Genomic DNA, 15,113 nt, shown 5'->3' with positions numbered 1-15,113 from the left:
ACTCCCGGTAATCAATGCACATCCGGTGTGAACCATCCTTTTTCTTGACAAAAAGAATCGGCACTCCCCAAGGTGAGCTACTCGGTCTGATAAATCCTTTCCCCAACAGCTCCTGAAGCTGTGAGGATAACTCTTGCATCTCTGGTGGCGCAAGGCGATAGGGCGCCTTGGCGATAGGCGCCGCTCCCGGAACCAAATCGATGCGAAACTCCACCTGCCTCTCGGAAGGCACACCCGGCAACTCCTCGGGGAAAACGTCTGGGAACTCTCGCACTATCGGCACATCATCAACAGAACTAGGCATCTCCGCTGCTACTCGTGTGTCCATGACGTAGGCCACAAACCCACTACAGCCCTGCTGTAGACTCTGCCTCGCTCTAGCAGCCGAACAGAATGCTGACCCTGAACGGGTACCCTCGCCGTACACTGTAAGAACTCCCCTACTAGGGTCTCGTATCGTCACCAACTGTCGCTTGCAGTCTATAACAGCCCCAAAATGGCTCAACCAATCCATGCCCACTATGACACACACATCTCCCATCGCAATCGGGACCAAATCAATCGGAAACTCAACGCTGAAGATCTCGAGTACACATCCTCGAATCACATCAGTGGCATACACCGCTCTCCCGTCAGCTATGGAAACTCGTAGAGGTCGACTCAACGCCTCTCGTTGGATGCTGAGGTGCTGACTAAACGCTAACGACACAAGTGACCGACTCGCACCCGAGTCAAATAACACCAAAGCAGGTACAGAACTCACAAGAAAAGTACCTACGCATATCATAATATAAGCACAATATCTCATACTCAGCATAAATAAATGAAAGAATACATACCAGCCACGACATCGGGTACTGCGCGGACCTCCTCCGCTGTCAACTGGAAGGCTCTCCCGCGAGCCTTTGGTGCCTCGGCCTTCGCTGGCCGGATCTCAGTAGCTCGAGCAGTAGGTGTAGATCCCTGCGCTGATCCCCGCAGTAGCTGTGGGCACTCGGCCTTCCGATGGCCGGTCTGGTTGCAATGAAAGCAAACTGTGAACCCCTTGGGGCAATCCCTCGCATAATGCCCCTCCTTCCCGCACTTGTAACACACCCCAGCTCTGCACACTCCCTCGTGGCTCTTGCCACACTTCCCACAAGTGCGGCCCTTCGGACCCCCAGATCTCGAATCTGCGGGCTTTGCCCGCTTGGCTGCCGGCTGAGACTGTGTCGGTCGCCGATCCCTCCCCTGAGACTCCGCCTCCTCCCTGGCCTGAGTCTCCAACTCAATCTCCCTCTTCCGTGCATTTGCCTGGAGCTCAGCAAATGTCCGGTAAGTCGATTTCGACACGAACTCCCGAATATCCCTCCTCAAAATGCTCAAATACAGGCTCATGCGTGCCTGCTCGGTAGACACCTGCTTAGGGCAGAACATTGCCCTCTCATGAAACTTCCTGGTAACCACAGTAACAGAATCAGTACCCTGCTTGAGGGTCAAAAACTCCTGAGCCAGTCGTTCCCTCGAACGTGGTCATCACGAAACATAGTGGTGAACTTTTCCCAGGTCACCGCTGTAAGCTCAGCGGGGGTGAAATCTGCCGATACAAACTTCCACTAGTCCTTCTCCCCCAAGCGAAGCTGGTTCAGCGCGAACCGTACTCTCAAATGCTCTGGACACGAGCAGGTATAGAAACACCCCTCAATATCAGCAATCCATCTCATCGCAGCGATTGGATCCTGCGTCCCATCAAACTCTGGTGGCTTCGTGTTGCTGAACTCTCGGTATAGCAACGAGTCACCTCCCTGTGGCCTGGAAGCAGCGACGGTTGCGGTGGCCGCAGCAACAGCAGCATCAGTAAGAGCGGCGTACCGCTCATCAAAAGTCTCGATCAACGTGGTCTTGATAGACCCGAACATCTCCGGTATCTCAGCTCGGATGGCCGCAGCCACCTCCTCATGAATCAATCGGCGGATCTCCTCATCACTGACACTGCTGCTCTCAGGTGTCTGGCGTGTCCCAACCATGATGTCTCTCTGAAATACAACATAAAATATCAGATACCCGCTCGAGTATACTTGCACTCGATAACTCAACCCTACTTGTTCCCTACTACCCAAAAGATTCTTACTTGGACTGCACACTGATCCGGTGTCTTCAGTAGCACGGGCCCTATACTACCGTCCACACCGCATCAGAATTCACCCCAAGTCCTCCTCCTTGGATCCCAGATCTCAAGTACTCTACATCTCGCTAGCACAGGCTACCCTTCGGTAGACCCCTCATCGGCTCCTCGCTGCTACCTACTTACTCTCAAGCATCTCATAGTAGCAGTAATCTCCTAGGCTAAGGCATCACAGATCAGGCCACTCTAGTCCTAATATGAATACCTAGCCTATTCTGGCATGCATAACATATCATATCATATCTCATAACACATAATGTAAGGGTATTTTTGGGAAATCAACATTCGGGCGCTGCCTGACCGTACACACTGCTCTGTTCTGCTCGTCTCAAAACCTTTTACTCTTTTTAGAAAAATCGTTTTATTGCGAAAAATTCCTCAAATCCTCGGTTTGAGTTCAGATACGCCCGAAGGTGCGTCCGAATCCCTCAAACCAAGGCTCTGATACCAACTTGTAACAACGTAAATTTCCAAAACAATTCTTCATTTTTTTTAAATCGTACTTTTAATCATAAAACAATATCAAAACATAATGTATCCAATGTTATCATCACAAAACAATTCCCAGAATCTCAACATAATCTCTACGAGTGTGTACTGATCATGCCAGCGCCTTCCCGCGATCCTCACTGGTACCTGAAACATATAACACACAACACAGTAAGCATAAATGCTTAGTGAGTTCCCCAAAATACCACATACAACACATACGCCACTCGAGGCTATGGTACGACCCTCCGGTCGATGTGTCTCGGTGGAACCCTCCAGTCCCGTAGCTCGTTGGACCCTTCGGTCCGGTCTGTATTGTTGGACCCTTTGGTCCGGTCTGTATCGTTGGACCCTTCGGTCCGGTCTATATCGTTGGACCCTTCGGTCCGGTCTATATCGTTGGACCCTCCGGTCCGGTCTATACAACACATAGCATACATATAACACAATGCACATAATCTCATATATACACATAGCATACAATACCCTCCGGTCTACACATAAATACCACTCTAGGTAATGTATAGTGAGAAGACTCACCCCGGGTATCTTGGATGATCTCTCACACGAATATACTGATCTAGCCCCCGCCTAATCACATACACAATATCCTCAAATAAATAATGGCTCTCAAAGGCTAGATTAAATCCCCTTCCACAATCCCTCAGAAGGGTAAAAGACCATTTTACCCCTCTTTGACCCAAAAGTCCAAATGTTGACCAAAACCCTAAAAGTCAACGAAAGTCAACGGTCAAACTTTGACCCAACTCGTCGAGTGCACATGGGCGACTCGGCGAGTCCATGCGGGTCCTCTGACTCCTCCTAACCTCTCTTGGCTCGTCGAGTCATCCTTCCACTCGACGGGTTCCTCCTGTCACGAATTGCGGGACAACCCCGACTCGACTCGTCGAGCCCACTTATGGACTCGGCGAGTTGCTCCCATAACATCTCTTAAATGACCTTCTGAGGTCAGATCTGCTTTTCTAAACTATAGATCTGACCTCCCCGAGACCAATAACCAAGTAAAGGTCGAAACTTGACCCACATGCAAGGCACCAAATGCTTCTTTTGGTGAAATAACTACTAAAATGGCTTCCTAGGCTCATCACTCCAAAGGGGTGGCATAAAGCATAATGATAGGGACTCTCTGGACCCCTTAAGGTCCAGATCTAACAACCATTTCACCTTGGGACCTCACACTTTCCATATTTAAGCTAAATAAGGCATAAAGAAACCCTAGGTTCAACCAAATCAACAAAAATACGAGAATAAGCATAGATTGATACCTCCAACAGCTTCCTTTGATCAAATAGAAGTAGATTCAAGCTCCTCAACTCGCCTAGCTTGACCTTCCTCCTTCCTTCTTGCTAGAATCCACAAGAAATGGTGAACAATGGCCTCCTTTCTCACTCACAAGGCTCACAGGTGCTCTGGTACTCTCAAGGATGAAGGTAGCCGCAATTAAGGGCCATAAGGTCCTTTAAATAGGGCACAGGCCCGGGGATTTAGGGTTTCAACCCACAGCGCGGACTCGTCGAGTCCACCCTTTCCGACTCGTCGAGTCCGTTCATTAATCCATTCAGCATTCGCGGTCCTACTCGACGAGTCCACGCCTCAACTCGTCGAGTCCCTCTCTTATACTCAAAATAAATGATCAAACATAATACCTGGAAATCCGGATGTTACAGCGGTACGGAGGATAACTGATCCTAAGACACTGATCCAAGGAATGCTGGTCGACGGACCTTGACTAAAGGGTAATCCTCATGGAAAGAATAATAAAATTCTTCCAATATAATCAGCAAGAAAAAATCCATCGTGACGATCGAAGCTTGAATAAATATCCAATAATAATCTCTTTCGTGAAGACAATAAATCGAATCTTGTAAAAATTATTCTTCACAAAAGTGCTTCAGATCATGGGTTACAATGGTAAAAATTGGTGTTAATAAAAAAAATTGGTTTAAAAAAAAATTGGTGTTAAAAAAAATTTTGGTGGAAAAAAATTGGTGTAAAAAAAGGTAAAAAATAATGGGTTTTAAAAAATAAATGAGTGAAAAAATAATAAAAAGGCTGAAAAAAATTATGGAAAAAAATGAACAAAAAAAATTGACTGAAAAAAAAAAGGTTGAAAAAAAATTGGGTTGCGGTATTATAAGGGGAATGAAACAAGGTTTAAGAAGGTGGGGAGGGGGAAGTTGAGAGGAGGCGGGGAAGATTAAGTAGAGGAGGGAGGAGGGCTACGGTGAGAAGGTAGGCTTAGGGAAGGGTAGGCGCGAGGTCTACAGTGAAGGGTTGGAAGGTTAGGCAGATGGATGATTACCGAAGAGTGAAGGGATTGCGAAGAGGGGGGTCTTCGGTATGACATAGTTCTTCGGTCAGATCTTGGTCTTCGGTGCTGAGCACCGAGGATTAGAGGGCTGATGACGAAAAATGTTGTTTTTTCATGAAATTTGATACCATAGAGGCTATAACTCCATGTTAATTCATGGAAATGATTTTTAAAGCATGTTGGGATAAGGTGGGGTGTTGGGAATAGGAAAAAGTGGCAGAAAGTATAAGAGAGAAAGACAAAAAGTAAGAATAATGTATGGGTTTAAAGTAAAAGGTTGCTTTATCACAAGGAAAAGTCAGGAAAGTATGGGAAGACTTTATGGTGAAGTAAGGACATGTATATTATCATTCTTCTAATATAGCAAAAGAAGCATACCTCCACGTTTAAGTCCAATATGGACTAAGACTTCTATGCTTTTGTAACAATAATGATGATAACATTTGTAACCAAAAAAATTTGAAAACATGCATGATGTTCATTCAATGACACCAAAATTCCATCAAACACTCTATACAAACACTTCAAATAGTCAACAAAAGATTGGAAACCCTAAAAATCCCGGTTTAAGTCCAATATGGACTAGGATTTTCTTATTGGGCCTAATGGACCAATAAGTCTCCAATTTGACTAGTTTGGGCTTAGAACTCTTAATTGGGCTCAATTTAACCCACCTTCATGAGATTTAACATTTGGGCCATAATGGGCCTAAAATGGAATAAACTACTCCAATAAGCCTTATTGGGCCCTAACTAACCTAATTAGCTTTAATGGGCCATAAAACCCATTCTCTCATGCTAATTGGGTCGTGAACCATCCAAAGAAGCCCAATGGGCCGAAAAGTAATTATGGGCCTAAGAAATTCGATCAAAGCTAAGAGGTTAAGCCTAACTTCATTCTCTTCATATCTCTAGGCCCATTCTCGGCCCAATGAGTAAAAAAATATATAATGCAAGAGTGATTAGTGAGGTGCCACCTCACTAATAACCATTAGTCCTACATGCAAAATACACAACATACATCCATAAACTCTCATGTTTCCATGCACCCATCATTTCAAGCTTCTCTCCCCTCTCTTCTTATCCTCGGCCGAGAATCAACACACACACACACATTTTATCAAACTCCTTCTAAGTATACATTCAAGAACACCTCTTCTCTTTCATCAAGAAATTTCGAGACTTAGAAGCATTTCAAGGAGGTTTCAACCAAAAATCACTTCAAGTTACACTCTAGTGGTAAGATCTTACAAATCTAAGTAACATACTTTCTTTTGAACTCATTCATTCTTCTTACCACCTTAATTTCGTGATCATGCTCCCTAGAACCCATCTAAGTTCGAAATCCACTCAAGGAGCTTGCTAGAACCAAAAACAACACCATCTTCTTCCATTCTTCTTCAAAAACCGAGAACAACAAGCAAAGGTGAGTTCATACCCCCTTGTTTTCGGTTTTACTTGTTTTGGGGGGAGAATACAAGTATTATGTGTTGATTTATGTGTGTATGCTTGTTATATGTGATTTCTTTGGGTTGTGTTATAAAAATATGATATTACTTGCTATATCTCGAAATCTATGGCTAAAGTGTGAAGGATACATGAACAATAACAAAATAAACAACATATTTTAAAGATCTAAGAATCTTTATGTTTAAAAGGTGAAAAACAAGGCCAAGATTGTCATAGGTGTCATTTTTGCAAAAATAACAAAGATTTGGCTAAAAGATGACATTTTCGATTTTATAAGGATAATATGGTATATATCTATATAAAATATGATTTTTATGGAAATAAAACTTCTCAAAGGACCAAAAACATAACTTTTTTCTTATTGGGCTTATATTTGGGCCCAACGGTTTTTGGGCCCAAATTTGCAAAAATATGGAAGTTTGGGACTAAAATTGTAAAGTTATCAAAGTACAAAGTCAAATATGTGAATGAATTAAGTTCAAGGGCTGAAAATGACCTTTTTCGCTAAATTGGACTAATAATGCAAAGTTTTTAGATTTTGGGCCTAAAATGTAAATTTTTAGCAAATAAGGGCTGAAAACGTCAAAAGTGGTATTTTGGGCTGAAATTATAATTTAAGATCTTATTTGGGCTGAAAATGCCAAGTTAAATAATCTAATGAACTAAAATGTCATTTTTCATCAAAAAGGAATAAAAATGTCATTTTGTACCATTAAGAGTTGAAAATGTAAATTTTATATGAAAAAGGGACTGAAATGATCAAATAAACATTTTGAGTCAAATATGTAAATTCTAAAAGAATTTGATTAAATATATAAAATTTTACAACAAGAAGGTTTAAAAATGGTATTTTTATAAAAACTAAAAATATCGTTATAAACAACACTAAGTATTTTAACATCAAAAAGTAAGCACTAAGTGTATTCTAAATCTTATACTACAATTTAACGACAAAACAGATAAACCATTCAAGGATTGGGTCCAATATCGATTATTGGGCCCGATATAAACAAAACATGTATATTGGGCTTTGGCGATCCAATTACATGCCTGATGGGCCTCTATTAGCTTCGACATGCTATTGGGCCCTAGTGGCCCAATTGCATTGCTAATATGGTCCTAAACATTCATCATATGCTTGATGGGCTATATCGTGTCCGTAGCAACTCGACAGCCTGTAATAACATACAAAGTTAGTGGGCCTCCGTTGTCCTCTTTTTTTTGTCTGTTAGGCTTACCTTATATTCACGTAAACATAAATCGGGTTGTAAAACAATGTTATTCATTTTCATTTGGATTTAGTGAGAAATAACGGGTGGCACCAATAAGTGTCGGTCGTAGTCTGTAGTTATAATCAGAGTCTCCTGGAGGGAGAGCGAGAGTTTGTGTATAGATCTATACGGGGGTGACTCCCCCACACCTGAGCTGTTCGCTACAGTTAGACTCGGCCAGTCTAGGGTGACAAAATCTTAATTCAAAACCGACATTCGATAAATGCCAAGACAGGCGAATTAGTCATTATTATGCATGGTTATAATGACTCACATAGAGATCCATTACCATCTAAGTAATCATGTGAAATCATATTCATACGTTGTGACGATGCAAAGTGATTATACAATAATACAAAACTATCATACAATTTAAATCGGAAAACATCGGGTTTTCCGGGGAACGACATTTTTCACTCCTACTTACAACAACTATGATACAAGGAACAATTATGAAAGACATTTCACTTTTACATGTTTTGAAATCATATACACGTATACTTATGGATCATCACACCTTTTTCGTAAACAGTTTTTGTTATAGAAAATATCGGATTTTATGGGTTTTACAAACAATACAAAACATTTTTACATCAAATCTGCTTATGAACTCACCAACATTATATATGTTGACCATTTTCAAAATAACTTGTGTTCTCAGGTAACCGTTAGATTGAAGAATTATCAAGCGTGTTTCTGAATTGTCTTTAGCGTAATGTCAATCGTTAAACAATTTAGGTTTTGGATTATGTAATGTAAACAATGTACTTGATGTGAACAATAACGGTTGTAATATATTAATGCATGGTGATGCTTATGTTATGTTTCATGTATATTCATTGTGATGATATTTCAATGTAAGTCACACGAGCCCTCGGACGTTTCCGCCGTCTGGTTCGGGGGTGTGACATTATCACTCATAATTTGTAGAACACTTACATGCTCCAACAGGGTCCTTGACCTCTTCGAACTCAAGAGGCTTTGTGTTGTTGAACTGCCGGTACAACATCGAATCACCCTCATGCAGTCTGGGAGAAACATATATGGCAGTGGCTACGGCAGCAGCAGGCTCGGTGACGGCAGCATAGCGCTCGTCAAACAGCTCAATCACAGTGGTCTTCATAGAACCAAACATCTCTGGAATAGTTTCCCTGATTGTCACAGCCCCCTCGGCGGAAACGATCCTACGGATCTCATCATCACTGTTACTCGTCATCTCCAAGTCGCTAGAGCCTAAACCTCAGGTAATCGTCATACTAAAATACACAAGAAAATGATCAAATCCAAGCTAAAGTGCACACAAACACTATACACACTCCTGCAAGTCCCTTAGTGCTCCAAGATTTCTTCCTAAACTGCGTACGGATCCTGTGCTTTTTCAGTGATACAAACCCAATATTACCTTCCACATATATCCATCTTGGACTCAAGTTGTCCTCCCAAGACCCTAAGTTACAAGAACATTATTCATATGGTGTATATACACACCTATATGTTCCCCAGAACCACAACTAAGCACCTAGGCACTCATCCTAGGGTACCCCTCAACCACAACTCCGCCTCACAGGGATCTCCGCTACTCTCACCAATTGCTTCGCGTACACTAATTGTACATAATTGAGAACCCGGCAGACAGTCGAATAAATGATTCAGCCACAAGTCCACAAACAAACAAGGAACAAGAAGTAAGGCTAAATCAACATTGTAAGGCTATAAAATCCTAACTATGTACAACTATGCAGCATACACAAAGCAATTCACAAGGATAGGTTCAATCCCTAAAAGCAACCTCCTATGCTAAAGGAATCACAAATCATGAAACCCTACCACATACTTCTTGAGGGATCCTTATACTATCATCTAGCATGCAGTTCTATCAGCTCATATTATAACAACGCAGCACAACATATAAAACAACTAGGGATATTTTGGGAAAGCACCGCTTTAGCTACGGCCGATTGTACACATTGCTTCACCCAGTACCTACTCGGCGAGTCCATACTTGGACTCGTCGAGTCCGCTCATTAATCCACGTGATCAACTCGACGTAACTCGGCGAGTCAGACCTACGACTCATCGAGTCCCTCCTAAATCCTCAAAATTGAAACACAAACTATCATACCCGAAATTCTGGATGCTACAGCTCCCCGTGGCATCGCAACAACCTCTCCTCTGACCACCTCTTGCTGACTCAAGAGTACTTCTTCATAACCACCTCTTGCTGACTCAAGAGTATTACAGCTCCCCGTGGCATCGCAACAACCTCTCCTCTGACTAGTGAGTACTACGGCTCCCCGTAGCAATCACAACAACCTCTGACTAGTGAGTACTACAGCTCCCCGTAGCATCAAAACAACCTCTGACTAGTGAGTACTACGGCTTCCCGTAGCATCACAACAACCTCTGACTAGTGAGTACTACGGCTTCCCGTAGCATCACAACAACCTCTGACTAGTGAGTACTACGGCTTCCCGTAGCATCACAACAACCTCTGACTAGTGAGTACTACGGCTTCCCGTAGCATCACAACAACCTCTGACTAGTGAGTACTACGGCTTCCCGTAGCATCACAACAACCTCTGAATAGTGAGTACTACGGCTTCCCGTAGCATTACAACAACCTCTCTCCACTGAAATCCTCATTCTTAAATAATCCCTCCTGATGTCAATGCCCAAGGGCTCCCACTGGTACCACAAATACACAATACGCCACTTGCAGTCTCAACCCAAGACTCAAAACTAATCTGAACTTCAGATCATCATACTCGGATACCTTGACAAATTACCACAGAACCTCATGATGTACTGCCTCAACCCCTGATCTCCTTCATCATTCACAGATACACCCACGCATTCCCTTAAAATCTCACAACAAATTTTCCTTTCATCTCACGCCACTATGGAGTATCCCAACTCTCAATTGAAACATGAAGGAATCGCCAATGACCCAGAACATGTTGATGACAATCCGAAACTTCCTTCTATATAGCTCAAAACTCATGCAAGAATACTCATAATGACCTCGAACAGGGTCCTTGACCTCTTCGAACTCAAGAGGCTTTGTGTTGTTGAACTGCCGGTACAACATCGAATCACCCTCATGCAGTCTGGGAGAAACATATATGGCAGTGGCTACGGCAGCAGCAGGCTCGGTGACGGCAGCATAGCGCTCGTCAAACAGCTCAATCACAGTGGTCTTGATAGAACCAAACATCTCTGGAATAGTTTCCCTGATTGTCACAGCCCCCTCGGCGGAAACGATCCTACGGATCTCATCATCACTGTTACTCGTCATCTCCAAGTCGCTAGAGCCTAAACCTCGGGTAATCGTCATACTAAAATACACAAGAAAATGATCAAATCCAAGCTAAAGTGCACACAAACACTATACACACTCCTGCAAGTCCCTTAGTGCTCCAAGATTTCTTCCTAAACTGCGTACGGATCCTGTGCTTTTTCAGTAATACAGACCCAATATTACCTTCCACATATATCCATCTTGGACTCAAGTTGTCCTCCCAAGACCCTAAGTTACAAGAACATTATTCATATGGTGTATATACACACCTATATGTTCCCCAGAACCACAACTAAGCACTTAGGCACTCATCCTAGGGTACCCCTCAACCACAACTCCGCCTCACAGGGATCTCCGCTACTCTCACCAATTGCTTCGCGTACACTAATTGTACATAATTGAGAACCCGGCAGACAGTCGAATAAATGATTCAGCCACAAGTCCACAAACAAACAAGGAACAAGAAGTAAAGCTAAATCAACATTGTAAGGCTATAAAATCCTAACTATGTACAACTATGCAGCATACACAAAGCAATTCACAAGGATAGGTTCAATCCCTAAAAGCAACCTCCTATGCTAAAGGAATCACAAATCATGAAACCCTACCACATACTTCTTGAGGGATCCTTATACTATCATCTAGCATGCAGTTCTATCAACTCATATTATAACAACGCAGCACAACATATAAAACAACTAGGGATATTTTGGGAAATCACCGCTTTAGCTACGGCCGATTGTACACATTGCTTCACCCAGTACCTACTCGGCGAGTCCATACTTGGACTCGTCGAGTCCGCTCATTAATCCACGTGATCAACTCGACGTGACTCGGCGAGTCAGACCTACGACTCATCGAGTCCCTCCTAAATCCTCAAAATTGAAACACAAACTATCATACCCGAAATTCTGGATGTTACAGCTCCCCGTGGCATCGCAAAAATATCACCTCGTTGCTCATATCATATGCTCTAACTAATTTTGTCCACCAAAAAAAAATCAGTCTCCCCATGCTTTAGGTCGAACCAACTCTTCATGTTTCTTACATCATTAATCGTTACTTTAGATCATTACAAATAGTTACAAGACTATAATCATTTCTATCTTTAATTAATTCTAACAAATAAGCCAAAAAACCAAAATGAAAACAAATGTGATAAAAAAGCGCATAAAATAGGAGTTAGTAAACATAGCTTAACTTAAGATGGTATCATCAATTAAACAAACTAAATGTTTAAACCGACGTTAGAACGATAATCTAAATAGTGACAAAGGTGTAAGAGTAATAAACAAAACGTGGAGGTGCTAATGTTATTATCCATCATTCTAAAAGGACCTGTTTGTAAAATACAAATTTTGAAAATTGACTCGTGCGCCTCCACCATCCTTTAACACCCTCCCCACTCGTACCCGACCGTACGGAATCATCAATTAAACGGCGACCGACATGGCATTCCTTTCCGGCGGTTCGTGGTGACCTCCATCGCTGGCGGAGTAACCGGTTTACGCGCCGTCGCCGGAGTTGCCGACTTTGAAGTTCTCTTTTTCCTCACGACTTCTGTGGTGGCGGTGCAAGCAATTGTCAGGCTATCAACTCCGCCGTAGCTGACGCTTGAACCTGACGACGTCCTCAGAGAAACAAAAGGTTCAAGAAAGGAGTCGGGTGTCATGAAACAGTCGTCGGAACCCAGCTCCGGCAGCGTAAGAACTTTACAGTCGTATAGATACTCCGACATCATCCCTTCACTTCTCAGAATCTGATTGATCTGCGTGAAAAATAACATCAACCCATATGAAAAGCCTAGATTCTCTCAAAAGGGTTCCCTTCAAGAATCGAAATTGTGCATTGAATCTGGAACATGTAATGATTATTTCATATTTCGTCAAAAAAAAAACCTAATTTGAAATTAATGCAAGAAAATTCAAACGCGGCTGCGAGGAAACGAAAAGACAAAATGGGACAAGAAATTCAAGATTTGTGAAAAATAATTGGTAAAATAAAACTTGAAATGGAAAGGAAATAGAATGAAAATTTGCACATTGCTCTTAAGACTTTGACCTCTGAAAATTGTGCCACCCATAAGATAACACAATTTACCAAGCAAAAGATCTCATCGAATCTTGATAATCAATACAAAGAAAAGAAAAGAACTTTTGGTTTATATTAGGTAAAACAATTGATCTTTTATAAATCTTGTGAAAAAAAGTCGTTCTTGGTTAATTATATGAAAATATACCAATATCAAAAACCCTAATTAAATTATATGAATATTTACATATAGAGAGATATATACCTTGCAGGAAATCGAGCAGAAAAGATGTGGTTCTTGCAACCCTCTATCGCAACTAACGCAATTGTTGCTTGTTCCTCTACAAGATCTTGTTTGTGGCCTTGGATTCAAGAACACAACTTTAGCACTGTTTGTTATGTACGCCTGTAAAAGAAGTAAGATCCATTAAACAAATTCAATTCATATAATCTACAAAAAAAAAAATGGGATTTTAAGTAAGATTTAAACTCACTTGAACATAAGAACAATCCATTAATTTCTCAGCATCTCCAACTCGTATAACATCATGATACACATATCTCCGTATCTGTAAAAATAATTTGAATTAAACCAATTTCTTTTTTTTGAGAATTTGATTTTTAGAATAGATGAATTATGAATTCCAACCTGTAAAAGACGATGAGAGGTGTGAAGATCGAGACAGTGATGGCAAATAGCTTCGCAGCAATCGAGACAAAATATATTTTTCTCGTTCTTTTTTGCGTCTTCGTGAATCATGCAAGGAATGAAGTACGTTTCTGACAGTAAAGATTCAAGCCACGGAGGTAATTTTGTAGAAGACGATGATTCCACCTGCAAAATTCGATGATTCATGAGCAAAATTGGATTATAAAAAAATGAATGAAATAGGAAATCATGGAGAAACCCACCATTTTTCTTTTTAAAATTTAGTCGGGTATTGATTGAGATGTTGAAAGGGTGTAGAGCTAGGCCGCCATCGCCGCCGGGAAGCTGTAACGATGACGGCGGCGGACGTTTACCGAGAGACACAGGGCGGCGCTGCAGCAGAAAGAACGGAGACCAGTGAATTATAAGAAAGGGTGGTGGGTGCGTAGGGGTGAGCTGTGTGTGTAGTGGTGTGAAATTTGAAGGGTAGTGGTGTTACTATTTTGTACGGAGGATTGATGGAATTTGTATTATATGCAATTTAATGAAAATTTCGAATAAATATATTCTGAATATGACAAAAATTAAATAGTTCACATATCAAATTTAATACCATCCACGTTTTGTATTATCATTCCTAACAAAAGTAGTAAAATCAAATTTAAATCATAAAAAAAAATTATAAATATCTTTGTAAAACATTAAATATTACGTCTAATGGTATAATGTTTAATGAATAGTTGTCTACGTCATAAATGGCATGAAAATTACATAGCAAATTTAAATTTGTTAGGTTCAAATGTGTAACGGCTATCTCGAAGATCAAGACCGATTACACGCATAACTTGTGAACCGCCATGACAAATGTTGAACCATAACGAAGATTATCATAAATGATTGTTTAGTTAGAAGTTTCTACCATCCAATTAATTTTCATTCGAGAATACATTTACTTAGAAAGTTCTTTTTCTAAATGAGAGTAATATAAAACTTTAAGAGCTAAAGATACATAAACTAAATGCATCATAGTTTGGAACTAGCAAGTTTTCCAACTGTTGTTGGATCTGTTCAATAGTTGATCAAAAAATAATAAAACACATAGAGTGTAACACCCGTTTTCCAAGATGAATCAAATTAGGGTTTCGAGGAGTCAAAATGTTGGATTTTTGAAGAAAAGAAGTCTCGCAACGTGAGATTGGAGGCTCACAATGTGAGATGGGTTGCATGAAAACTTTTGTTCGGGATTGGTCTCACGACGTGAGACATGGAGCTTACGACATGAGAGCTGATGCATCCCAAGCCCATGATAATTTTAGGGTTTCCTTCGTATTTAAGCATCTCTAAACTCGTTTTAGGGTTTCTTATCAGCCTCAAACCCTCTTTCACCTCAGGAAAACCCTAGTCTTCATC

General features: G+C 41.4%; 1 protein-coding gene across 1 annotated transcript; it reads right to left on the bottom strand.

The window, feature by feature from the left end:
* Positions 1-12,238: 12,238 nt before the first annotated feature.
* LOC145163190 (protein RGF1 INDUCIBLE TRANSCRIPTION FACTOR 1-like) lies at positions 12,239-14,190 on the bottom strand. The gene is made up of 5 exons (XM_079082052.1): positions 13,967-14,190; positions 13,704-13,889; positions 13,549-13,623; positions 13,320-13,460; positions 12,239-12,791 (listed from the first exon to the last, which is right to left on the bottom strand). Exons 1-5 carry the CDS (start codon positions 13,967-13,969, stop codon positions 12,453-12,455), a joined length of 744 nt encoding a protein of 247 aa, XP_078938178.1. The 5' UTR covers positions 13,970-14,190; the 3' UTR covers positions 12,239-12,452.
* Between the last annotated feature and the right edge of the window lie 923 nt (positions 14,191-15,113).

This window comes from Lactuca virosa, chromosome 3 (genome assembly GCF_052849685.1).
Source record: "Lactuca virosa cultivar CGN04683 chromosome 3, Lactuca_virosa_CGN04683_v6, whole genome shotgun sequence".
In the NCBI taxonomy this organism is placed as follows: domain Eukaryota; kingdom Viridiplantae; phylum Streptophyta; class Magnoliopsida; order Asterales; family Asteraceae; genus Lactuca; species Lactuca virosa.
The sequence above is the reverse complement of the archived record's forward strand: the minus strand, read 5'-3'. Positions and strand labels throughout refer to the sequence as shown.

Bases quoted from the DNA above. Each gene is read 5' to 3' on its own strand.
- LOC145163190 (XM_079082052.1), bottom strand. The intron at 13,624-13,703 runs GTTGGAATTCAT...TTATTTTTACAG, and splicing joins CCTCTCATCGTCTTTTACAG to ATACGGAGATATGTGTATCA. The intron at 13,461-13,548 runs GTGAGTTTAAAT...CTTCTTTTACAG, and splicing joins TGGATTGTTCTTATGTTCAA to GCGTACATAACAAACAGTGC.